The sequence below is a fragment of the Rhinatrema bivittatum genome, chromosome 19 (genome assembly GCF_901001135.1).
Source record: "Rhinatrema bivittatum chromosome 19, aRhiBiv1.1, whole genome shotgun sequence".
NCBI classification, from domain to species: Eukaryota; Metazoa; Chordata; class Amphibia; order Gymnophiona; family Rhinatrematidae; genus Rhinatrema; species Rhinatrema bivittatum.
The window spans coordinates 19,897,713-19,923,901 of NC_042633.1; the positions used below are offsets into that span (position 1 = coordinate 19,897,713).

Below are 26,189 nucleotides of genomic sequence, written 5' to 3' on the forward strand. Positions count from 1 at the left end.
ACTCGCCTTGGTGTCGACACGTTCGGTATTTAGGGAGGGGGGTGGAATGATGCCACCACGTTGCGAAGGAAGCGGCAAGACGTGTGGCAGGTGACGCCGTGACGTAGGGGGGGTTTCGGAAGGGGGCGTGTAGAAGAAATTTCAGGCGCCGGTGGTCGGGCGCTGGGTGGGTCTTGAGATGTTTCTCTTACTTTGGTGGACATGCGGGCGATTTAAGGTTAGACGGTCCGGTTGCCCTGTTTTCCCCGACTCCATCTCCCTTGCCCCAGCTGCCGTCGTGACGTCACCGACCCGCGGACCGAAATCGGCTGTCTGTGACGTCATCAGCGCGCGACACGCCCCCTGCGGCGTGCTCCTTTGTGCCCTGTTGAGAAAGGTAAGGGGGAAGTAGGATCCTGTATTCTTATCCATGGCTTGTTCAGGCTTTTAGCAATTCGGGCCCGGGGGTTATTTTTTCTCTACCTGTTCGCCTGTCTTCTTCTCCCTAGAATGCATGCTGGGATTTGTAGTTCGTTTCCCACTTTCTCCCCCTTTCCTAGTAAAGCAGAGGAACTGTAGACCCGGGCGTGCACTGGAGAACTAAACCTAGGAGTGGATTCGCCTGCCCGTGGGAGGAAACTGAAATCATAAGAACATAAGGCTTGCCATCCGTCAAGTCCAGAATTCTGTCTGTTTCCAACAGTGTCCAAGCCAGGTCACAAGTACCTGGCAGGATCCCAAGGGGTAGATAGATTCCAAGTTGCTTATCCCAACAGTAAGCAGTGGATTTTTGCAACTCCTCCTTAATGGTTTATGGGATTTCCATCCAGGAGCTCGTCCAAACCTTTTAAAATGCAGTTAACTACTAGCTTTCAACACATCCTCTGGCAACGAATTCCAGAGCTTAATTATGCGTTCAGTAAAAAAAAAAAAAAAAAATTCTCTTATTAGTTTTAAATGTCACCTAGTAACTTCATTGTGGTCTTTGTACTTTTTTGAAAGAGTAAACAGCAAATTAACATTTACTCGTTCCATTCCACTCATTATTTTATAAACCTTTATCCTATCTCCCATCTCCCCTCAGCTGTCTCGTCTCCAAGCTGAAGAGTCCTAACCTCTTTAGCCTTTCTTCATAGGGAAATTGTTCCATCCCCTTCATCATTTTGTTTGCCCTTCTCTGTACTTTTTCTAATTCTACTATAGCTTTTTTTTTTTTTTTTTTTGAGATGTGACCTCAGGATGAGGTTGCATCATGGAGCGATAGAGGCACTAGGCTATTTTGTTTTATTTTCCATTCCTTTCCTAATAATCCTATTTTATTTACTTTCTTTGCTGCTGCTGCACACTGAGCAGAAGATTTCAGCATGTTTTCAACAATGACACCTAGATCTTTTTCCTGAGTGGTGCCACCTAATGTGGAACCTTACATTTTGTAGCTATAATTTGGGTTGCACTTGTCCACGTTAAATTTCATTTGCTATCACTTTGCTGCAACAAACTTTCCCCCACCCTTCTCCCTTCTAAGCCAGGTGGGAAAGGATATAAGGACTGCCATGCAGGGTCAGACCAAGGTCAATCGAGCCCAGCGTCCTGTTCCAACTATGGTCAATCCAGGTCACAAGTACCTGGCAGATCCCATAAATGAGATGTAATTCCTGTTATTCATGCCCAGAGATAGCAATAGCCTTTTTTTACCAACTCCACCCCACTCCTGATTTCATAAACATCTACTATGTCCCCACTCCGCCGTCTCTTTTCCAAGCTGAAGAGCCCTGGCCTGCGTAGCCTCTCATCATAGGGGGGGATGTTTTACCTCTTTATCATTTCTGTCGCCCTCCTCTGCACCTTTTCTAGTGGCGCTCTGTCTTTCTTGCGATATGTGCAGTTCTGGTCGCACCATGGCTCGATACAGAGGCAGTGTGACATTTTTTCCATTTTATTCTCCATTACTTTCTGGATCATTCCCAACATGCTCTTTGTTTGGTTTTTTTTTGTTTTTTTGTTTTTTTTTAATCTCTGACGCACATTGACTTGAGGATTTCAATGTATTGTCCACAAGGACTGCAAGGTCCTTTTCCGTGTACCTGTAACTGGGATTATTTTTCCCTATGTGCATTACTTTGCACCTACAAATTCAACTTAATCTGCCATTCAGTTTCACAAGGTCCTTCTGTAGTTCCTCACAATCTGCTTATGTTTTAACAACGGACTACTTTGTGCGTCATCTCCAAATTTGATCACCTCACTTGTTCCCTTTTTCCAGACTATTTATGTAAATGCAGTAGAATCTGTCCCAGCACAGATCCCTTGGGCATGCACATATTTATTTATTGGAAGTGTGTGTTGGGGGTAGGGCTGTAAACTATCCAGGACTGTATTGATGCCTACCAGTGCATGCACTGGTGCAGAAGTCTTTGCAGCATGTTCCTACCACGAGTAGGGTTGTGACTGGTAAATAAAACCAACTCCCTGCCTGAGCGTTTTCACAATCCTGTAGGATGGCTTCCCCTCACTCTCCTGTGTTGGGCCCTGTCCTCACCAGTTTCAGGTTGCCTGAAAAACTGTCACAGCTTAGGTTGTGGGGTTTTATTTGTTGATTTTTTTTCGCATCTTGTGAGGGGGGGGGGAAGTGACTATTAGGAAGTTAAGTTTCCAGGGAGGAGCTACCAGTGAAAGTTAACGAGTGATGGTTGCTAGCACTCTTCAGCTTCCAGTAGGAACTGAATGCTTTTATCTGTCGCACTCCAGGAACTTCTCTGGGGGGGTCGGTTTTCAATGACGCTGAGCGGCAAAGGTAACTGGTTAAGCTTAAGGCGCACTTTCAGCCCAGTCTACCTGGCTAGCTTAGCAGGTTAAAAATGTATCCTGCAATTTGTTTGGCTAGTTATAGGGGTTTTTATTAAACCCCCATAACTCCATGTCCCAGTGTCAAAACGGGTGTGCCATGTGCGTTTAGGTGGCTAAACGTAGCCGGCAAAATCTTCCTCAAAATTGGTGCTTTGATCAATTCCTGATTTTAGCTGGTTTGGATAAATCCCCCCTTAGTGATGCGGTTCCTGAAGGGGAAGCTTTGAGGGCCGTCCTGGGGCCCTAAGTTTTAAAACCAAAAATAAACAGGTCTGGCCAGGAGTTTTCACCCGGAAAATTCCAGGGTGAATGCCAGTTGCATGCCCGCTGCCCTGGTGGACTCGGATTGGCCACTTTGATTATATTTATGTACCATTCTTTTTTATTGAATTCTCTGTTTGTTTTTTGTTTTTGTTTCCAGAAATCTGGATCCTGCTTCCAATGCCCTAGACTGGATTTTCTGCCAGACACAGGAAGAGCATGATGGAGCTTCTTGTGGAGGAGGAGGAGGAGGACCTTCTGCTGGAAATCAGAGGGCCCCGCGAGAGCTCTTTGGACAGTGTCCCGCCAGGAGGAGGAGAGGGCATTGATGCCAACAGTAGCTACTCTAGCAAGCCCGGCCGGATGTGGGCCAGCTGCACGCTGCTGGGAACCGCGGAGTCCGATCCGGAGGACGAGCAGGCCAAAGTAGGATCAGAGGTGGTGGTGGCGGCGGCTGCCGCTGCCACCACCCTCACCCCCTCCCAGCCCCCAGGCGAGGGGGCCGATCCCTTCCAGTGCAGCGCCTGTGACAAGAGCTTCCGCTTTCGCTCCGGCCTGCGCCGTCACTTTGCCAGTCACACCCAGCTGAAGCCCTTCGGCTGCCCGCACTGCGGCAAGAACTTCAAGCACTCCTTCAACCTGGCCAACCACATCCGCTGCCACACGGGGGAGCGGCCCTACCTCTGCACCCAGTGCCCCAAGAGCTTTCGGGACTCCACCAGCCTCCTGCAGCACCAGGTAGTGCACACAGGAGAGAAGCCCTACATCTGCCACGTCTGCCATCTCCGCTTCTCCCTGAGGAACAGCCTTCGCCGCCACCTCAACAAGCAGCATCAGGTTGTGGAGCAGGCGACCTCTGACCAGGAGAAGTCTGAGGAGTCCCCGGCCCCTGTCTGTGCTGGCAGGCTGGGGCCTTACGGCTGCGGGGCCTGCGGCCGGCACTTCCAGTGGCTGGGGGAGCTTCGCCGGCACTGGCTGGCACACAGCGGGGCCAAGCCCTTCAAGTGCCCTGAGTGTGAGCGCAACTTTAACACTCCGTCCCTGCTGGAGCGGCACCGGCTGACCCACGGCCAGAGGAAGCAGCAGCCATCGGCGGCCGGCTGTCAGCTGTGCGCCAGGGAACCGCGGAAGGACTCCGGCAGCGCCGTGGACCCGGGCGGGCCGTGCGCCGCCTGCGCCGCGCCCGAGAGCCTCTACCAGTGCGAGTGCGGCACGTTTTTCTCCACCGCCACGGCCCTGGCTCAGCACCTGGACGCGCACGCCAGCGACGTCTCCTTCATCTGCGGCACCTGCGGCCAGAGCCTCCCCTCGCTCTCCTCCCTGGAGGACCACCAGCGCGGCCACTCGGCCCACCCCGCGCCCTCTCGCCACGCCGGCAGCGAGCTCCTGCGCTTGCTGCAGCTCCAGGTGTTCCCCCCTGCCTTGACGAGACCTCCCAAGAAGCCCTTCGGCTGCTCGGAATGCGACAAGCTTTTCCGGAAGCAGCGGGACCTGGACCGCCACCTCTTGGTGCACACTGGGGAGAAGCCCTACCAGTGCAAGGAGTGTGGGAAGTTCTTCCGGCAGGAGACCTACCTGAAGCACCACCAGCTGCTGCACGGGGCCGACCGGCCGTTCCCCTGCAGCATCTGTGGGAAAGGCTTCATCACGCTGAGCAACTTGTCCCGTCACGAGAAGCTGCATCAGGGCCTGGACTGAAGCGCCCCCCTCCCTCACGAGTCGCAGACCACCTGGCAAGGGTGCCGCCCTGCCACAAAGTGCAAGAACATGGCTAAAAGTCCACTGGCTGTCCTGGGACGTTACGTGGGCCCCCACGTTGATGAGTCGGTGCCACACGCCCATCGAGCTCGGAGAAGCATTTCTGCCACGCTGGGTGGGGTACCGAGTGATCTGACTGCAGTGGGATAGTCTTGGGCCACTTTTGAAATGTTCCTGGAGCACGAGACATCCTAAGAAGGAACAAATGACTTTTTTAACAGATTTGGCTCTTACCCTTTTTTTTCCCCCCCCCCCCCTCCTTGATGGTGCTCAACCCCTCTGCCTTTTCACTTCGCTGCCTCGGAGGGACCTAATAGCAGCCCCGAGCTATGGACATACAGCCTGAGGGCCGCCATGGTCGAACCTTGGTGCTAGCGGCACTTTGAGTTCCTCAGCCCCGTATAAAACGGGAGGGAGGGAGGGAGTCCTTGTCAAAGGGTTTGGATGAGGGAAGGGAGTTCAACTTTCCTCTGGGTTCTAGGTTCTGGGATTCCGGTTCCAGGCTTTCGCCCATGCAGGATGTGATGGGGAAAAAGCTCCTCGCTGTTGCAGTAAACTCTCGCCCTTTTGCATGGTGAGTACAGGATTACTCCTGGGCACTCTTCAAACGATTCACAGCACTATAACACGCTCGCAGAGGCAGACGCCAGATCAGAAGGCCTCGGATTAACCAAATGAATAGTCTTTTTAGCAATTCTTTCTGGTTTTGTTTTGGGTTGGGTTGTTTTTTTTTGTGTTCTTTTTCCTAGCGTAATTCTCAGACAAATGATCAGAGGTCTTGAGAGTCTGTTGCTGAACTTTGTAGTGAATTTAATGAATTAAATAACACAGATTTCATGGTCCGCTTTGGGGGTGTGCATTTTGTATGTATTTATTTAACAGCCCTGATGCTGGTTGTGACGAGACTTTGTGTGCCTGGTTTTGGGGTTCACTACCCCGTCCTGGTCTGGAAATACCCACAGGCCGGAGAAGAATACGCCCCATTTTGGGTTCTCTCCCCTTCCTGCCATCTAACGGGACAGACATTAAACTGTTGCAGGGGTGACGATTAATGTATGTGGGGGAGGGGGCAGGTTGTAACCCTCCTCTCCCCTTTTATCGACTGAGCCAGTAGGATTTCTCCTCCCCCCCCCCCCCAAATCATGAAACACCGGGTGTGCGCGGCTTCTAATTGTGCTTTGGGATACCCAAATGGGCACCGGAGCTAGGAGCCGGCTCTTTGGCATCTTGTACGCCGTGTGTTCTCCCCCACCCTCTCCCCTTGAAGCTGTATTTGAATGTTGGCGATGCAGTTCTACTCGGGCAGGCTTTTCCTGCGACTACAGCGGCTCGCACGCCGGAGGCCTAGGGAGCAGCCCGGATCCTACATCCCGGGTCTGGACCCCAGCCCTCCTTCTCCCTTTGGTGCAAGTTTCAGAGTTTCGTACTCGTTCTCCTGCAGTGGGTCGATCTTAAGGTGCTGGTAGTGATTCTCCTCGGGCTTGGCCTCCTGCCCAACTGGGGTCACGTTCTCATAGGGGCCCCCCTCGGGTCTGGCTCCTTGCACCAGAAGATCCTCGTAGTCGTGATGCCCCCCCTCCGCGCCGGGCTGCCCGGAGAGCCCCTCGCCCGGCACGGTCTCTGCCCTGGGATCTCTGCTGTAGTGGTTGGCGCCGGGCAGCTTGAGGCTCTCGTAGAGGCTGGGGTGTTGCTGGGTCGCCGGGATGGTAGCATAGCCCTGGTCATCGATCCCAGTGCTGTGCTTGCTGGTCCTTGAGCTGCCATTGCTCTCATCAGGCTCTAGGACAGAATCCCCGGAGGAAAAAAATAAAATAAATAATGACACTATATTTTTTTTCCAAACCTAAATATCGGGCCGGTTCCACGTCATGCATGCAGACGTGCTGTGAAATTCTGCTGGTTTTTGAGGGTTTCACATTCACTCCGCTAATCTCCCCAGCCTGAAAACCAGGAACAGGCTGCCCCAGGCTGATGACTTCCATCTTCCTGCTGGCAGAACAATCTGAGGTTATTGGCGTCAAGTGGCCCCAGCGACCAAAAAGAGCGAGGTTGGTACATAGAACGATGGATCAAGGTGATAGAATGTCTAGTGCTTTATATAGGTTTGGTTTTTTACAACTTTAGCACTGGCTTGCCATCTATTCATTCCTTTGTTTGTCCTTCCATACATCCGTGCCCTTCAGTACCACTCTGCTGAGTCCATAGGTTTTATACTGGCACCAAGTTGTTTCATTTTAGATTTGTTTTATAACATGAGCACATCCCACTGCTGATCCGTGACCCACGTCATCTAATGGAAAGAGAGGATATTCTCTACAGGAACCACGCATCATCCTATCACCTTGATCCCTTGTTCCTGCGTGGAATAGGTTGATTTCTGTCCATATTATTTATGTGACATTGTGATGTCTTCACACACACATTTTGTTTTTAATTATTGGCTTTTAATGTGTGTGTTTAACTATTTTTATTTTGACATGTTATGATTTAAATTCTGTGTGGTGTTTAAACGCCAGTTAATGTTTTTATATGTTAATGATATGTGTGTTGTTTAATTTTAGTAGCCCCTGAGGCAGCTCTTCGTATGAGAGCGAAACCCGGGCTTGAATACCGTCAGAATAAAGGGTGTGTGTTGTTTTTTTTTTTCCTCATTTACCAATCTCGCTCTTTTTGGTTGCTACACAGCCATCTTGGATCGGCTTCCAGTTTGGGGTTTTGTTTTTTTTTTGGGGTCCATCCCAGTTACACTAGGGCCTGCTGGGTGCGGCGCAAGGATCGTAACTGAGGCGAAGGGTAAAAGAAAATCCTGGTTCGGCGTAGAGAGGAGAAGCTCCTCAGTCACTTCCTGTTGGGCAGGTTCCTGTTCCCAGGAATTAAAATCTATTTTCTTCACGCCAGATCTGATAAGAGGGGACAAGAAACTTCTCCATTACTTCAGATGTTAATAAGTGACCCAGAAATTCCCCCCTGCTCCTGCCTTCCCTATGGGGGGGGGGGGGGGGGGGGGTGAAGCTTGCACTGCCTGTGCTTGGGGGCAGGTGGGTGGGGGAGGGGAGCGTGCACTGCCCTTGCCTGTGCTGTCCCTGTCTCTGTCTTGGGGGGGACGACGACTGCTTTGGGCGTTGCTCTTTTACCTTTAGCACTTGGTCTGCTCAGCGCTGGAGTGGAGCTGCTGCTCTTGCGTCTCCGGATGTAATAACCCAGCAGCCCAGCCCCAAGCAGGGCCAAGGCAGTCGCTGCCCCCACGACCACAGCTGCTGTCACAACTGTGAAGTTAAAGGGAGTGAATTACAAACTCTTCCAATGGTAACACAAAGCCTAAGCAGCCTTTTTTTTAAAATCTTAAATATGTTTCAATTATTTTTACTTCTGCACGCTTGGGCAGCTGCGCCAAGCGGCTTCCTTTCATCCCGGCGCTACCCCGCCATCACCTAATGGATTATTCCCTGATGCCAAGGCAGGGTTGGGGTTTCCAGGAGCGCCGCGCGATGGCCAATGGGTGACTGATGTACACAAAGCAGGTTGAAAGCTCCTCTTGCTGAGCTGCTGCCACCATTATGAATCTTAAGTAGACTAGGGGTCCGGCGGGGGTGCTGCTGTGCTGATCATTATCAGCAACAACCCTCCTGCTGCCCTGGAACAGGGGGCGGCGATACCCGTGAAGCATGAAAACAGCAGGGACAGCGGAAGAGGGTATTAGATTAATAGAGGAAACCTAGGAATAAGACCAAAAGAGGGCCCATCAAAGCCAAAAAAGTCAGCTATTTTGACAATTCTTTAGTGGGTGCTGCCACTTTAATTGCTAGAGGCATCCTGTGATGCACTGCAAATCATGGCAGCGTGCAGAGAGAGGGAAGAGGCATATTTGAATATTGGGCACAAGGAGGGAAAAGCAATGGCTTGGCTGCATCTTGGGGGGGGGGGAGCAGTAAATGATTACAAAACAGGTGGGAAGGATGGAAATAGGTGACTAAAGCTGCCCACCGAGAGAGGAAAAGCCTGCAAAAAAAAACAAAAACCCGAGACACTGTGACATTGTTATAAAACAAAATTCCTCTGCATTGCCACCCGGTGACAGGAATGCCGGCCTCTACCCGGTGCCTGTGTCCTGTGACAACCGTGAGAGCAGCGGGCAGGGAGCTCTACCAGGGACCCAAAACAGCAGCAACGTCTGCTTACAAACAAGCAAACAAAAATGCAGGCTTAGATGTGTCCCAGGCTATGTAAAACATTACAGGTGGGAGGGAGTCTAAAGGATCGCCTACTAGTCGGGGGCCCACCCCAGAGATGATTTTGAAGAGCAGGATCTTACCTGGCGAGCTGGTGTCCAGGAGGGATGGGTCGGGACCTGCAGGGAAAGCAGAGACTGAATTTGTGTTTGTGTCTGACAGGCTGTGAGCTTCCATTAATCAGCCCTGTGTCATTTCCACCAGATTACGCAGTCAGAACATAATACAAACTCCTATGCGTAAAACCAACCCACGACGGTACCCCCCCCACCACGAGGGAGACTCGAGGAAAGCCATCGCTTATCCCAGGGCGTTAGCATGCGATCTCTCTGCCGTTCGCAATCTTGCCGAGTTCTTGGGGCTTGGATGGGGCCGCTTGATGGATCCTCGGGCTGACCCAATAGGGGTGGTCCTCGTTCCACCACCAACATACAAATAAAACGTTCAAGCCACAAATCCCCCCACAACTCAGAATAAAAGCAAAGCATTCCACTCCCACATCCAAATACACTTTCTTCCTGAGACTGGACTGCGTGCATCACCTGGGGGTGCTCCTAAGCAAAAGATTTGTTTCCTATAGCTCGAGCTGGTTCTCTCCAAATGTAACTGCACCTGGAGTAAATGCCAGGGCACAGGTGCAGCACCCAACCAGGGGACCCGCTGCCTCATTACTGACACCTTGACCAGCGCTCGGAGGGCTAGGTTAGCCAAACATGGGGGGGCCAACCGAGTACAGCATTTAAAAGCTTAAATACAGGATCTTGACGTTTTGCTCTATAATCAATAGGCAGACAGTGTAGCTCCTGAAGAGCAGGTGTTGATGTGCATCTTGGCAGTGGTAATGGCCAGGCTTAACTTTCTCAATTCAAATGGCTTCTGCACGAGGCGCACCCGGACAGCGTCCAACTGGTACACCTATAACACAAGTTGGGTACGGACGGCTACGGAATGGATACGAAAGGAAGGAGGCATACAGGAATTACGATCAAAGTACAAGGTGCAATGCTTTATTCCAATAACGACGTTTAAAAAAAAATAAAAAAAAAATTAGCTAAAGAAACCTAGGATTTCTTAGCATCCAGTCAGATGAATCCAGAGCCAAGTGGGTTATGCACCTCTACCAGCAGATGGAGATGGAGCAAACTGACATCACAGTACATGTACTCCTGCAATGACATCAGCCTGCCAGTATTCTCTGTCTCCAGCAGATGGTGGATGTGCATCTCCATTTGGGAATTATTTTGATTAAAAAGAAATAAGGAAAATAAGTTGATCCCGCTCTCTTGCAGTGAATGAGGTGATTTCTGGGGTCCCTCAGATGAGTGCCGGTTTTTCAGCTGGCATGGACTTAGCTGTTAAGCACCTAAAAGGCAGTGGGTGTAGGAAGCCAAGTACAGCGGTGATGGCAAATGCCTTCTCCCCCCGCAGCCAGAGACAGATTCTGTACTCAGCCAGGTAAGGCTGAACTCAGGTAAGTTTAAAAAAAACTTAGGGAAGATAAGGCCATTGCAACTGAACGAAATCACTGTGAACCTGGAAGATGTAGTAGGCTAGATTGACAAACTAAAGAGTAGCAAATCACCTGGACCAGATGGTATGCATCCTAGGGTTCTGAAGGAACTACAAAATGAAATTTCTGATCTATTAGTTAAAATTTGTAACTTATCATTAAAATCATCCATTGTACCTGAAGACTGGAGGGTGACCAATGTAACCCCAATATTTAAAAAAGGCTCCAGGGGCGATCCGGGTAACTATAGACCAGTGAGCCTGACTTCAGGGCTGGGAAAAATAGTGGAAACAATTCTCAAGATCAAAATCGTAGAGCATATAGAAAAACATGATTTAATGGGACACAGTCAACATGGATTTACCCAAGGGAAGTGTTGCCTAACAAATCTGCTTCATTTTTTGAAGGGGTTAATAAACACATGGATAAAGGTGAACCGGTAGATGTAGTGTATTTGGATTTTCAGAAGGCGTTTGACAAAGTCCCTCATAAAAGGCTTCTACAAAAACTAAAAAGTCATGGGATAGGAGGCGATGTCCTTTCCTGGATTACAAACTGGTTAAAAGACTGGAAACAGAGAGTAGGATTAAATGGTCAATTTTCTCAGTGGAAAAGGGTAAACAGTGGAGTGCCTCAGGGATCTGTATTTGGACCGGTGCTTTTCAATACATATATAAATGATCTGGAAAGGAATACGACGAGTGAGGTTATCAAATTTGCGGATGATACTAAATTATTCAGAGTAGTTAAATCACAAGCGGATTGTGATACATTGCAGGAGGACCTTGCAAGACTGGAAGATTGGGCATCCAAATGGCAGATGAAATTTAATGTGGACAAGTGCAAGGTGTTGCATATAGGGAAAAATAAACCTTGCTGTAGTTACACGATGTTAGGTTCCATATTAGGAGCTACCACCCAGGAAAAAGATCCAGGCGTCATAGTGGATATTACTTTAAAATCGTCGGCTCAGTGTGCTGCGGCAGTCAAAAAAAGCAAATAGAATGTTAATTATTAGGAAGGGGAATGGTTAATAGAACGGAAAATGTCATAATGCCTCTGTATCGCTCCATGGTGAGACCGCACCTTGAATGCGGCGACCAGAATTGTACACAGTATCTCAAAAAATATATAGTTGCGATGGAGAAGGTACAGAGAAGGGCAACCAAAATGACAAAGAGGATGGATCAGCTCCCCTATGAGGAAAGGCTGAAGAGCTTAGGGCTGTTCAGCTTGAAGAAGAGACGGCTGAGGGGGGATATGATAGAGGTCTTTAAAGATCATGAGAGGTCTTGAACGAGTAGATGTGACTCGGTTATTTACACTTTCGAATAATAGAAGGACTAGGGGGCACTCCATGAAGTTAGCAAGTAGCACATTTAAGACTAATCGGAGAAAATTCTTTTTCACTCAACGCACAATAAAGCTCTGGAATTTGTTGCCAGAGGATGTGGTTAGTGCAGTTAGTGTAACTGGGTTTAAAAAAGGTTTGGATAAGTTCTTGGAGGAGAAGTCCATTAACGGCTATTAATCAAGTTTCCTTAGGGAATAGCCTCTATGGTCATAGAGGTATATTCCATGCTTAAGAGTCACTCCCTGATGAAGAGGATTTACTCGAAACACTGCACTGTTGGGATTACAATACTTATTGCATGAAGTTATGTATACAATATCTTGGCGTCATAACTGTGAGTCTTTTATGGTATAACATTTAATTTTTGTATACCACCACAGCTGACTCGCACTGGACTATCAAGTTAGCCATCAGAATAATAGATTGAGCAACTTGTACATTCTGGGGTTTTCCAATGATTATAAATAATTTTTCTCTAACAACCACTAAGTTGGAGCTAGAATCTCGTTAGTAGCCATTGGGCATATCCATATAGCCCAATTTAGGCACTTTATGAGGTTTCCCCAGTTCAAACATATACAATCCATTTCCAGCCAGACTATTAATATTTTTTGTTGAGTACACAAGTGTCTGGTATTATCTGGATCATTATTTTGAGTAACTTCTTATGTTCTTCAGGCGCAGTCTTCAACCCTGTCCAGTGCTCCCAGGGCAGAGTGGCAGGTGCACACCTTGCCTGGATCTACTGTTAAGCGCTGGCGGGTACACCTAAAGCGGTAGCGGGACTGCCCGATTGAGATCCGGATGGCACGGATGAGGACGCCGATCCTGACTCTTGAGGATGGTGAAATTCCTCCAGGATTAGAACCGCATAGGACTGTGCTACGGCTCTTCCATAGAGATGAACTGTCGGCCCTGATTTCCCTGACACTGACGATGCTGGGAGTCCCGGGGGCTGAATCCATGTCTGAGCCAAAGAAAAATCTCATTTTGGTTTCCTTATTTATTTGGAGTTTCTTCTATACTGATAGCCATTTGCACATCGTATCGGTTTACATAAAACTAAGAACTGTTGGGCATGGCCCTTACATAGAACAATAGCAAAACAATGAAACATATATACAAGGGATAAATATGTATTAGTAACAGGGGCTACGTAAAGGTGTATCAAAAAACAGCTACAAGAGAACTAGCTATATATTAATGTGAGGAGATATAATACAGGGCATCATGCTAAAAATAGCAAAGCAGTGTACAAGACACTATAGTACATGGTACAGGGAGTAAAAAATTCAGAAACAGCATTCTAAACAGATGCCTTGAGGTAATGTAAACAGCCGGAGTTGGGAAGCTGAAAATCTAATAGATGGAGATGGGAGGGTTCTGGGGAACACGGAGGGGTAGTACGGACACAAAGGGCAGGGGAAAGATACGCAGGGATAGGGATCAGGGGAGGTGGAGGATGGAAGGGAGGGGAGACGCAAGAGCGCCTCGGAGGAGGTAGGGAGTACTTAGGACGCAAGAGCGCCTCGGAGGGGGTAGGGAGTACTTAGGACGCAAGGGCGCCTCGGAGGGGGGTAGGGAGTACTTAGGACGCAAGGGCGCCTCGGAGGGGGTAGGGAGTACTTAGGACGCAAGGGCGCCTCGGAGGAGGTAGGGAGTACTTAGGACGCAAGGGCGCCTCGGAGGAGGTAGGGAGTATTTAGGAGGCAAGGGCGCCTCTGAGGAGGTAGGGAGTACTTAGGAGGCAAGGGCGCCTCGGAGGAGGTAGGGAGTACTTAGGACGCAAGGGCGCCTCGGAGGGGGTAGGGAGTACTTAGGACGCAAGGGCGCCTCGGAGGGGGTAGGGAGTACTTAGGACGCAAGGGCGCCTCGGAGGGGGTAGGGAGTACTTAGGAGGCAAGGGCGCCTCGGAGGAGGTAGAGAGTACTTAGGAGGCAAGGGCGCCTCGGAGGAGGTAGGAGTACTTAGGAGGCAAGGGCGCCTCGGAGGAGGTAGGGAGTACTTAGGAGGCAAGGGCGCCTCGGAGGAGGTAGGGAGTACTTAGGAGGCAAGGGCGCCTCGGAGGAGGTAGGGAGTACTTAGGAGGCAAGGGGCGCCTCGGAGGAGGTAGGGAGTACTTAGGAGGCAAGGGCGCCTCGGAGGGGGTAGGGAGTACTTAGGAGGCAAGGGCGCCTCGGAGGAGGTAGGGAGTACTTAGGAGGCAAGGGCGCCTCGGAGGAGGTAGGGAGTACTTAGGAGGCAAGGGCGCCTCGGAGGGGGTAGGGAGTACTTAGGAGGCAAGGGCGCCTCGGAGGGGGTAGGGAGTACTTAGGAGGCAAGGGCGCCTCGGAGGGGGTAGGGAGTACTTAGGACGCAAGGGCGCCTCGGAGGGGGTAGGGAGTACTTAGGACGCAAGGGCGCCTCGGAGGGGGTAGGGAGTACTTAGGAGGCAAGGGCGCCTCGGAGGGGGTAGGGAGTACTTAGGACGCAAGGGCGCCTCGGAGGGGGTAGGGAGTACTTAGGACGCAAGGGCGCCTCGGAGGGGGTAGGGAGTACTTAGGAGGCAAGGGCGCCTCGGAGGGGGTAGGGAGTACTTAGGAGGCAAGGGCGCCTCGGAGGGGGTAGGGAGTACTTAGGAGGCAAGGGCGCCTCGGAGGGGGTAGGGAGTACTTAGGAGGCAAGGGCGCCTCGGAGGAGGTAGGGAGTACTTAGGAGGCAAGGGCGCCTCGGAGGAGGTAGGGAGTACTTAGGAGGCAAGGGCGCCTCGGAGGAGGTAGGGAGTACTTAGGAGGCAAGGGCGCCTCGGAGGAGGTAGGGAGTACTTAGGAGGCAAGGGCGCCTCGGAGGAGGTAGGGAGTACTTAGGAGGCAAGGGCGCCTCGGAGGAGGTAGGGAGTACTTAGGAGGCAAGGGCGCCTCGGAGGAGGTAGGGAGTACTTAGGAGGCAAGGGCGCCTCGGAGGAGGTAGGGAGTACTTAGGAGGCAAGGGCGCCTCGGAGGCGGTAGGGAGTACTTAGGAGGCAAGGGCGCCTCGGAGGCGGTAGGGAGTACTTAGGAGGCAAGGGCGCCTCGGAGGCGGTAGGGAGTACTTAGGAGGCAAGGGCGCCTCGGAGGCGGTAGGGAGTACTTAGGAGGCAAGGGCGCCTCGGAGGCGGTAGGGAGTACTTAGGAGGCAAGGGCGCCTCGGAGGCGGTAGGGAGTACTTAGGAGGCAAGGGCGCCTCGGAGGCGGTAGGGAGTACTTAGGAGGCAAGGGCGCCTCGGAGGCGGTAGGGAGTACTTAGGAGGCAAGGGCGCCTCGGAGGCGGTAGGGAGTACTTAGGAGGCAAGGGCGCCTCGGAGGAGGTAGGGAGTACTTAGGAGGCAAGGGCGCCTCGGAGGAGGTAGGGAGTACTTAGGAGGCAAGGGCGCCTCGGAGGAGGTAGGGAGTACTTAGGAGGCAAGGGCGCCTCGGAGGGGGTAGGGAGGACTTAGGAGGCAAGGGCGCCTCGGAGGGGGTAGGGGAGTACTTAGGAGGCAAGGGCGCCTCGGAGGAGGAAGGGAGTACTTAGGAGGCAAGGGCGCCTCGGAGGAGGTAGGGAGTACTTAGGAGGCAAGGGCGCCTCGGAGGAGGTAGGGAGTACTTAGGAGGCAAGGGCGCCTCGGAGGAGGTAGGGAGTACTTAGGAGGCAAGGGCGCCTCGGAGGGGGTAGGGAGTACTTAGGAGGCAAGGGCGCCTCGGAGGAGGTAGGGAGTACTTAGGACGCAAGGGCGCCTCGGAGGAGGAAGGGAGTACTTAGGACGCAAGGGCGCCTCGGAGGAGGTAGGGAGTACTTAGGACGCAAGGGCGCCTCGGAGGAGGTAGGGAGTACTTAGGAGGCAAGGGCGCCTCGGAGGAGGTAGGGAGTACTTAGGACGCAAGGGCGCCTCGGAGGAGGAAGGGAGTACTTAGGACGCAAGGGCGCCTCGGAGGAGGTAGGGAGTACTTAGGACGCAAGGGCGCCTCGGAGGAGGAAGGGAGTACTTAGGAGGCAAGGGCGCCTCGGAGGAGGTAGGGAGTACTTAGGAGGCAAGGGCGCCTCGGAGGAGGTAGGGAGTACTTAGGAGGCAAGGGCGCCTCGGAGGAGGTAGGGAGTACTTAGGAGGCAAGGGCGCCTCGGAGGAGGTAGGGAGTACTTAGGAGGCAAGGGCGCCTCGGAGGAGGAAGGGAGTACTTAGGAGGCAAGGGCGCCTCGGAGGGGGTAGGGAGTACTTAGGAGGCAAGGGCGCCTCGGAGGGGGTAGGGAGTACTTAGGAGGCAAGGGCGCCTCGGAGGGGGGTAGGGAGTACTTAGGAGGCAAGGGCGCCTCGGAGGGGGTAGGGAGTACTTAGGAGGCAAGGGCGCCTCGGAGGAGGTAGGGAGTACTTAGGAGGCAAGGGCGCCTCGGAGGAGGTAGGGAGTACTTAGGAGGCAAGGGCGCCTCGGAGGAGGTAGGGAGTACTTAGGAGGCAAGGGCCGTAGCCTCGGAGGGGGTAGGGAGTACTTAGGAGGCAAGGGCGCCTCGGAGGGGGTAGGGAGTACTTAGGAGGCAAGGGCGCCTCGGAGGCGGTAGGGAGTACTTAGGAGGCAAGGGCGCCTCGGAGGGGGTAGGGAGTACTTAGGAGGCAAGGGCGCCTCGGAGGAGGAAGGGAGTACTTAGGAGGCAAGGGCGCCTCGGAGGAGGTAGGGAGTACTTAGGAGGCAAGGGCGCCTCGGAGGAGGTAGGGAGTACTTAGGAGGCAAGGGCGCCTCGGAGGCGGTAGGGAGTACTTAGGAGGCAAGGGCGCCTCGGAGGAGGAAGGGAGTACTTAGGAGGCAAGGGCGCCTCGGAGGAGGTAGGGAGTACTTAGGAGGCAAGGGCGCCTCGGAGGCGGTAGGGAGTACTTAGGAGGCAAGGGCGCCTCGGAGGCGGTAGGGAGTACTTAGGAGGCAAGGGCGCCTCGGAGGAGGAAGGGAGTACTTAGGAGGCAAGGGCGCCTCGGAGGAGGAAGGGAGTACTTAGGAGGCAAGGGCGCCTCGGAGGAGGGAGGGAGTACTTAGGAGGCAAGGGCGCCTCGGAGGAGGTAGGGAGTACTTAGGAGGCAAGGGCGCCTCGGAGGAGGAAGGGAGTACTTAGGAGGCAAGGGCGCCTCGGAGGAGGAAGGGAGTACTTAGGAGGCAAGGGCGCCTCGGAGGAGGTAGGGAGTACTTAGGAGGCAAGGGCGCCTCGGAGGAGGTAGGGAGTACTTAGGAGGCAAGGGCGCCTCGGAGGAGGTAGGGAGTACTTAGGAGGCAAGGGCGCCTCGGAGGAGGTAGGGAGTACTTAGGAGGCAAGGGCGCCTCGGAGGAGGTAGGGAGTACTTAGGAGGCAAGGGCGCCTCGGAAGGAGGTAGGGAGTACTTAGGAGGCAAGGGGCGCCTCGGAGGAGGAAGGGAGGACTTAGGAGGCAAGCGCGCCTCGGAGGAGGAAGGGAGTACTTAGGAGGCAAGGGCGCCTCGGAGGAGGTAGGGAGTACTTAGGAGGCAAGGGCGCCTCGGAGGAGGTAGGGAGTACTTAGGAGGCAAGGGCGCCTCGGAGGAGGAAGGGAGTACTTAGGAGGCAAGGGCGCCTCGGAGGAGGTAGGGAGTACTTAGGAGGCAAGGGCGCCTCGGAGGAGGTAGGGAGTACTTAGGAGGCAAGGGCGCCTCGGAGGAGGAAGGGAGTACTTAGGAGGCAAGGGCGCCTCGGAGGAGGTAGGGAGTACTTAGGAGGCAAGGGCGCCTCGGAGGAGGAAGGGAGTACTTAGGAGGCAAGGGCGCCTCGGAGGAGGTAGGGAGTACTTAGGAGGCAAGGGCGCCTCGGAGGAGGTAGGGAGTACTTAGGAGGCAAGGGCGCCTCGGAGGAGGTAGGGAGTACTTAGGAGGCAAGGGCGCCTCGGAGGAGGTAGGGAGTACTTAGGAGGCAAGGGCGCCTCGGAGGAGGTAGGGAGTACTTAGGAGGCAAGGGCGCCTCGGAGGAGGTAGGGAGTACTTAGGAGGCAAGGGCGCCTCGGAGGAGGAAGGGAGTACTTAGGAGGCAAGGGCGCCTCGGAGGAGGAAGGGAGTACTTAGGAGGCAAGGGCGCCTCGGAGGAGGTAGGGAGTACTTAGGAGGCAAGGGCGCCTCGGAGGCGGTAGGGAGTACTTAGGAGGCAAGGGCGCCTCGGAGGAGGTAGGGAGTACTTAGGAGGCAAGGGCGCCTCGGAGGTAGGAGGTAGGAGGCAGGGCGCCGGATAGGGAGTACTTAGGAGGCAAGGGCGCCTCGGAGGAGGTAGGGAGTACTTAGGAGGCAAGGGCGCCTCGGAGGAGGTAGGGAGTACTTAGGAGGCAAGGGCGCCTCGGAGGAGGTAGGGAGTACTTAGGAGGCAAGGGCGCCTCGGAGGAGGTAGGGAGTACTTAGGAGGCAAGGGCGCCTCGGAGGAGGAAGGGAGTACTTAGGAGGCAAGGGCGCCTCGGAGGAGGTAGGGAGTACTTAGGAGGCAAGGGCGCCTCGGAGGAGGTAGGGAGTACTTAGGAGGCAAGGGCGGCTCGGAGGAGGTAGGGAGTACTTAGGAGGCAAGGGCGCCTCGGAGGAGGAAGGGAGTACTTAGGAGGCAAGGGCGCCTCGGAGGAGGTAGGGAGTACTTAGGAGGCAAGGGCGCCTCGGAGGGGGTAGGGAGTACTTAGGAGGCAAGGGCGCCTCGGAGGAGGTAGGGAGTACTTAGGAGGCAAGGGCGCCTCGGAGGAGGAAGGGAGTACTTAGGACGCAAGGGCGCCTCGGAGGGGGTAGGGAGTACTTAGGAGGCAAGGGCGCCTCGGAGGAGGTAGGGAGTACTTAGGAGGCAAGGGCGCCTCGGAGGAGGTAGGGAGTACTTAGGAGGCAAGGGCGCCTCGGAGGGGGTAGGGAGTACTTAGGAGGCAAGGGCGCCTCGGAGGAGGAAGGGAGTACTTAGGAGGCAAGGGCGCCTCGGAGGAGGTAGGGAGTACTTAGGAGGCAAGGGCGCCTCGGAGGAGGTAGGGAGTACTTAGGAGGCAAGGGCGCCTCGGAGGAGGAAGGGAGTACTTAGGAGGCAAGGGCGCCTCGGAGGAGGTAGGGTGTAACTTAGGAGGCAAGGGCGCCTCGGAGGAGGTAGGGAGTACTTAGGAGGCAAGGGCGCCTCGGAGGAGGTAGGGAGTACTTAGGAGGCAAGTGCGCCTCGGAGGGGGTAGGGAGTACTTAGGAGGCAAGGGCGCCTCGGAGGAGGTAGGGAGTACTTAGGAGGCAAGGGCGCCTCGGAGGAGGTAGGGAGTACTTAGGAGGCAAGGGCGCCTCGGAGGAGGAAGGGAGTACTTAGGAGGCAAGGGCGCCTCGGAGGAGGTAGGGAGTACTTAGGAGGCAAGGGCGCCTCGGAGGGGGTAGGGAGTACTTAGGAGGCAAGGGCGCCTCGGAGGAGGTAGGGAGTACTTAGGAGGCAAGGGCGCCTCGGAGGGGGTAGGGAGTACTTAGGAGGCAAGGGCGCCTCGGAGGGGGTAGGGAGTACTTAGGAGGCAAGGGCGCCTCGGAGGGGGTAGGGAGTACTTAGGAGGCAAGGGCGCCTCGGAGGGGGTAGGGAGTACTTAGGAGGCAAGGGCGCCTCGGAGGGGGTGTTCGAGGATATGGTGGCTTATGTAAAGCCTCTTGGGTTTTTTTTTTCCCTGTGATGGAGGCCATTCAAGAATTGATTGAGCTTGAGTGGGGCACCCCAGGGGCTAACTTCAAAGCAGGTCGGGTTTTGGAAGGTCTGCACCCCCCTGGATCCGGTGGTGAGAGAGCGCTTCGGTTTTCTGAAGGTGTTTGCACTTGTATGTGCAGTCTCCGAGCAGTCGACTATCCCTGTGGAGGGAGGAGCGGCCTTGAAGGATTGAGGCCATCCTTAAGCAGGCATTTGAAGCAGTGGCGATGACCTTGCAGGTCGCTGCTTGTTGTTCCCTGGTGGCTCGCTCTCGTTTGCTTCTCTCTCAGGAAGTCGATGAATCTGGAGTGAATCCCAGGGCAGTGATGGAACCAGCAGCCGCCTTTTTGGCAGATCCGCACCTCAGCCAGAGGGGTGGCTTCAGTAATGGCGGCCAGACGTCAGGTATGACCGAGAAGTTGGTCGGCCAATGCGACCTCTTAAGACTAACCTCATTAAATTGCCCTTTAAAGGCTCGCTCTTGTTTGGGAGCGAGGGCGAAACTGGCTAGTAAGTGGGGTGAATCACCAGTTCCTCGATTTACTGGAGGATAAGAAGCAGGTGCAGCGCTCCTTTATAACATGAGAGGTCATGCTAAGGGATCCAAGCTTTTTCGACCCTACAGAGGAGCGGCCTTTGGGTAGGTCTCAGTTCTTTTGTCCCAGACAGGGCATGGGATCAGGTACTGGAACCGCCCCGCCCCCCCCCCCCGAGCCTCCCAATGGTTTGCCAACCCATCCCCGAGACATCTCTTTTATCAGAGGTGGGTCAAGATCTCATCGGATCAATGGGTCCTGGAGGTGATACGAGAAGGATATGCGCTGGACTTTCGCAGTGTTCCTCGGGACGTTTTCATGGTCTCTCCCTGCCACTTCCCACAGAAGAGGCAGGCAGGGGAGGATACGTTGTCAAGGCTCCTCAGTCTGAGGGCTGTGATTCCGGTGCCCACGTCTCAAGAAAATGCGGGGCGATATTCAATTTATTTCATTGTGCCCAAGAAGGAGGAATCCTTTCATCCCATCCTGGATCTCAAGGGTGTCAACCGTCACCTGCGGGCGATGCATTTTCGCATGGAAACCTTGCGCTCTGTGATAATGGCCGTACAGTCGGGGGAATTTCTGACCTATTTGGACCTGTCCGAAGTGTATCTTCACATTCCCATCTGGCTAGAGCATCAATGCTTTCTGCGGTTTGCAGTTCTGGGACACCATTATCGGTTTCGGGCACTGCCTTTTGGTCTGGCCACCGCTTCCAGGACCTCTTTACAAGGTAATGGTGGTTAGTTGAGGCAGAGTTGAGAGAGGATGGGATCCTCGTACACCCATACTTGGATGACTGGCTGATTCGAGCCAAGTCACTGGAGGAGAGCCGCCTGGTGACCTGCAAGATGATCTCCCTGTTGCAGGAGCTCGGTTGGGTTGTGAACCTGGCCAAGAGCAGTCTTCAGCCTGCTCAATCGTTGGAATGCCTTCGGGTTTGGTTCGACACGAAGCAGGGCAAGGTTTTCCTGCCGGAAGCTCATATTCAGAAGTTGATGACACAGCTATGTCTATTGATGAACACTCTGCGCCCGACCGTATGGTCCTACCTGCAGGTAATTGGTTTAATGGCGGCAACCCTGGAAGTGGTACCATGGGCGAGAGCGCATATGCATCCTCTTCAGCGCTCCCTGTTGTCTCGGTGGAACCCGCAGTCTCAGGACTATTAGGTTCAGCTCCACCTGCTGATGGAGGTCTCCTCCTGACTGCAGTGGTGGCTACAGCTGGATCATCTAAGGAAGGGAATTTCCCTAGCACCACCGGCCTGGTTAGTACTGATGATGGATGTGAGCCTCTATGGTTTGAGAGTTCACTGTCAGGTTCTGACAGTGCAAGAGCACTGGGATGCAGAAGAGTCTCTCTGGAACATCAGTCGTTTGGAAGCCAGGGCAGGCTGGCTGGCATGTTTGCAGTTCAGCAACAGGCTGCAGGGTCGTGCGGTCCGGATAACATTGGACAACACAACTATGGTTTACATAAATTGGCAGGGAGGAACCAAGAGCCAACAAGTGTCGCAGGAGATAGATCAACTTGTGGAATGGGCTGAACTACATCTCCAGATGATCTCAGCCTCACATATAGCAGGAAAAGACAATGTAAGAGCAGACTTTCTCAGCAGGGAAAGTCTGGACCCAGGAGAATGGGCATTCTCAAACGAGGCACTTCAGCTGATTCTGGATTGCTGGGGTTTCCCATTTCTAGACTTGCTGGCTATTTCTCGTAATGCGAAGGTTTCGCAATTCTTGAGCCGCAGGAGAGATCTGAAGTTGGCGGGGATCGATGCCTTTTTGCAGGCCTGGCCCCAAGACAAGTTGCTGTATGCCTTTCTTCCATGGCCCATGCTGGGCAGATTGATTTGAAGGATAGAGGTGCTCTTGGTTGCTCCAGATTGGCCCAGGAGACAGTGGCATGTAGATCTGCAGAGGCTCCTGGTGAATTTGCCTCTTTGATTTCCGGCGCACAGGAACCTGTTGCAGCAGAGGCCTGTCCTTCCAGAAGATCCGACTTGATTTTGTCTTACGGTATGGTCCTTGAAAGGGCTCGCTTGCTGAAACGTGGATACTCTGCGGTAGTGATTTCCACCTTGCTAAGAGCTATAAAGTTCTCCACTTTCTTGGCCTATGTTCGGGTTTGGCGAGTGTTTTGAGGCCTGGTGTGAAGATCCTAGGTACTCTTCCTTGGTTGGTCAAGATCCTGCTCATTTTGGAATTTTTGCAGGATGGCTTGAATAACGGCTTGGCACTTAATTCCTTAAAGGTACAAGTAGCGGCTCTTGCCTGTTTCAGAGGTCAGGTGAATCATGGATCCTTGTTGGCTCATCCTGATGTGGCCTGTTTCCTGAAAGGAGTGACACGTCTTCGTCTTCCTTTGTTTCCGGTGCCTGAACGTGTGGTTGCTGACCTTGAAATTGGTGTTTCTTGTGGCAATTTGCTCTGTGCGTAGGGTTTCCGAACTGCAGGCCTTGTCTTGACATGAGCCATTCTTTCAGGTGACTCCAGCAGCGGTACAGCTGTGTACTGTTCCTTCCTTTTTACTGAAGTTGGTCACTGAGTTTCACTTGAATCAGTCCATCTCCCTGCCGTCTCTGGACAGTAAAAGAGATATAGAAGCGTATCGTCTGTTGCAACCCCTGGATGTCCAGTATGCAGAGGTTACTAAGCCTTTACGGAGGACTGCTTGTCCTTCACAGCAGTACTAGGCAGGGGGAGCCGGCCTTGCGGGCTACAATAGCTCGCTGGATTAAGGAGGCAGTCACGGCTGCATACGTGGATGCTGGGAAGCAGTTACCTGGTCAGGTCAGGGCTCATTCCACTAGGGCTCAGGCAGTGTCCTGGGCAGAAGTGAAAGTGTTGTCTCCTGTTGACATTTGCTGAGTTGGATGTGATCCTCTTTACACACCTTTTTCTGGTATTGTCCTCTGGATGCTCGGGAGGACGCAGCCTTTGCACGTGTGGTTTTGAGTGGACCACGGGCAGCCTCCTGCCCTATTTGGGAGTAGCTTGGGTACATCCCACTTGTTTGGACGCTAAGAAATGAGAAATTACTACTTACCTGATAATTTCCTTTTCTGTAGGACAGTCAGACGAATCCAGCTTCCCTCCCTTGGCTGCCAAATGGTTGTCTTTATGGTCCTTCTCCATGACTGCGTGTTACAGCGAATACTGGTAAGTGCTAGTCCCATCCTTAGAAGTGTGTTAATACATTCTTGTCTGAGCTCAGTGTCGCCTGTTGGCTGAGTATTGAAATGGTTATCTGTTTAATCACGTTTTGATTGTCTTGTCCACGGTTGCTTTCGAAGAGAATACTGTCGGGCTGATGTCACTGCAGGGGTATATATACTGTGACATCAGTTTGCTCTGTCTCCATCTGCTGGTAGAGGTGCATAACCCACTTTTATCTGGATTCATCGGACTGTGGTGAAGAAAAGGAAATCATCAGGTAAGTAGTAATTTCTTAATAAGATCAAAAGAGGAAGAAACAGAGCCAAAAAGCAGTTGCATTGTTGTTTTTTAAACTTAATTTTGGATATATCGTTTTAAAGCCCAAAACTTTGTATGGTAATACAAACAAGTAAGCAAAGCAATAATTAACAATGCTAAGAAAACACAAATATTGCTTCTCCGTTCTCATATAAGTAACAGGAAGGGGGGAGCAAGAGAAAGGAGTATAAGAAGAAATGACTTTTCCAAGCAAAACCAAATACCTGAATTCAAGAGGGCTCCACCATATCCTTAAGACAGTTGATTGGAATGGGAGCAGGCGAAGACGTTATTACCTGTCTAGCATAAGCTGAGGCAGAGAGAGGAAGATATAAGAATTGTTTTGATATTTGACAAAACACTTGCAAGAATATCACAGTAAAAACGACGCTGCCAGAGCTCTAGTATCCTGGGTCAAGGCCAGCAAAGCCCCTCTCTTGTGTTATCCTGCATAAAGCTGGATAAGCGCTCGCTGTTCGACCATGATAAGGAACATTCATGTGTTAGGAGGATGCAGACAAGTCACCAAAAAAAAAAAAGAAACTTTAACGTAGCCCGCTCAATTACCTCAGCCTCCAAAGTTTCCAAAAATTGAGGCAAAGTCATTACGCAAGAAACAGAAGCACCGTGTGCACTTAGAAAGCGCTGAAGGTGATGAGAAGAAAATCTTATTGACAGGAGCAATATCGGCTAGGGAGATTCAAAACCAGGCCGATAGATGTCTCTTGAAAGTTACTAAGGGTAATTCGCCCCCTTGTTTTAGGAAAGTTCATGAATCGAAGGTTAAGATGTCTTGAAGCAGTCTCTAGATCTTCAGCTCGGTAAGATAAAGCTCCACCAGCCTGAACCCCTTGGATCTTCTCAATGTCTCGTTTCATAGTAACACATTTAGATTCGTGCTCAGGAAGCGTGGAGCCGTAACTGGAAACTGGAGGCTCTAGTTTAGCCATAAGGAAATCACGCTTAACCCAAAACACAGCAGGAACTTTGACCCAACTTTGGCAATCAGTCGCAGAGGGAATTCAAACAGCTGGGAGATCTCCTCTGCGATCTGGCCGCCTGCAGAGCTTGGGATCTCACCAACATCCCCCCCCCCCCCCCGCTGATCCCAAAGCCATAGTAAGGGCAAAGGTTTGATGAAGGACATCGGTCATCCCTGGGGGGGTCTCCTCAGCCACATTGGTAAGTGAAAGAAGACTCGAACACTCCTGGGTCCCCCCCCTCCAGTGCATTAGCAAGACCGCAGATCTCGTTCTGCTCCGTCGCAGCCTGCGGGGAGGGATCGTGCCTCGGCACAGGCTGCACCTCTCCCCAGGCAAGTCCAGCTCTCTCCCGCTAAGCCTCGCAACGGGGAGCGCACCTCCCGTCAAATAGGAAGCCGGCGCCACAAAGGTCGTAATCGGGGGCTGGCTGGTAAGGTGGGAGATCGTGGAGGGAAAAATCTTCACTTTCCCCTTAACCGTAGGTGGCATAATCGACAAAGTTTAAGGAATCGGCACGCCACGCTCGCAGTGTCCTTTCAGGTGGCCATCTTGCCCCCCCCCCCATTGTTATTTAAGACTCTTTGGCCAGTGCTTTTGGGCAGCCATGATGAATGTCATGTTCTGTTACTCTGCAGGGAGCCAGAAGGGGCATGTTTTTTGAATTTCAGGCACAGGGAGGGAAGAGCAGGGGGCGTGGCTGATTCGTGTGGCCCAGTAATTGACGCAGACAATTGGAAACTACTGGAAATGGGTGACTGTAGCAGCCGCCCACCGAGAGAGAGAAAATAGCGGGCAACATTGCGGCATGGTGCGAGGCGGTTCCGAAGTCTTCGGCTGCTGCTGGTGACGAAGACTCCTGCTGCTGCCTTCCCACGGCCCATGTTGGCTGTGCGCAGTGTTGGCCTCGAAGGCAGCCAGTCACTGTCGGGTCTTTGGCAAAAGGGGGTGGGGAGCGAAGCTCTACCTGCATGATTTAGGATAGGATCAAAGCAGCAGCCACATGGGCTAAGCAGGAAGAGAGCCAGTCTCGGCTGTGACTCAGGTTCGGTCAAAGAAGAAAAGGCTGAAAGACTGCATCCCTTTTATAGAAACAATGTCCGTGTTTACCTGTTCCTACGTTGGGAATGTCTTGTATTAGGAAGGCCCCCCTACCCACCCCCCAGCAATGTTGCTTAAGAGAATGGTCTTACCTTTGGGCTCCAGGCCATGGGTGAAAGTACTAGGCCTGGTCATGGAACCAGAGCCTGAGTTTGTATTTTCTTCTGAAAGTCAACGAGATTAATTCAATCAGCCTTCGGCTGGGACTACGTCACAAGCAAAGAGCAGAGCAGACCGTCCTATTGCTATGCTGAAGGGACGTGTCCCGTGATCTTTTTATTTTGGGGTTTCACCCTTTATTCCAATGGTTTCCAAATGAGGCACAGGTGAGGAGCGGATCTCCATCCGATCCCCACGCAGGCGTCACTCTGATACACGTCAAGCAGGAATACAGCACGGACAGCTGAGGCGCAGATCAGAGCCCCATGCAGGCATGGCCCGGACCCATGTAAAGCATGAATTACATTACGGACAGCTGTAATGGATCCATGGAAAGGAGGCTCAAATAC

The 26,189-nt window shown here is 52.8% G+C and overlaps 2 protein-coding genes across 9 annotated transcripts in view; one reads left to right on the plus strand and one right to left on the minus strand.

Annotated features, from left to right (window-relative positions):
* On the plus strand, window positions 1-5,687 carry LOC115080707 (flt3-interacting zinc finger protein 1-like). Of its 3 annotated transcripts, none has more exons than XM_029585068.1 (2): window positions 1-166; window positions 3,248-5,687. In XM_029585068.1, exon 2 carries the CDS (start codon window positions 3,307-3,309, stop codon window positions 4,783-4,785), a length of 1,479 nt encoding a protein of 492 aa, XP_029440928.1. In that variant the 5' UTR covers window positions 1-166; window positions 3,248-3,306; the 3' UTR covers window positions 4,786-5,687. The 3 variants fall into 3 exon arrangements, with proteins under 3 accessions (XP_029440928.1, XP_029440927.1, XP_029440929.1); XM_029585067.1 differs by having other exon boundaries at window positions 2-376; XM_029585069.1 differs by having other exon boundaries at window positions 65-90.
* LOC115080708 (soluble scavenger receptor cysteine-rich domain-containing protein SSC5D-like) overlaps window positions 5,073-26,189 on the minus strand; it is a 32,876-nt gene continuing 11,759 nt past the window's right edge. For 4 of the 6 annotated variants that reach the window (XM_029585073.1, XM_029585071.1, XM_029585074.1 and 1 more), the window contains 4 exons: window positions 25,773-25,844; window positions 9,158-9,193; window positions 7,980-8,111; window positions 5,073-6,624 (listed from right to left, as the gene is read on the minus strand). In XM_029585073.1, coding sequence (XP_029440933.1) covers window positions 6,209-6,624; window positions 7,980-8,111; window positions 9,158-9,193; window positions 25,773-25,844 — 656 coding nt within the window. In that variant the 3' untranslated portion in view covers window positions 5,073-6,208. The remainder of the gene's footprint in view (window positions 6,625-7,979; window positions 8,112-9,157; window positions 9,194-25,772; window positions 25,845-26,189) is intronic. The other 2 variants (XM_029585076.1, XM_029585075.1) reach the window with 1 other exon arrangement.

Coding starts and splice junctions, on each gene's coding strand:
- LOC115080707 (XM_029585068.1), top strand. CDS start 3,307: ATGATGGAGCTTCTTGTGGAGGAGGAGGAGGAGGACCTTCTGCTGGAA.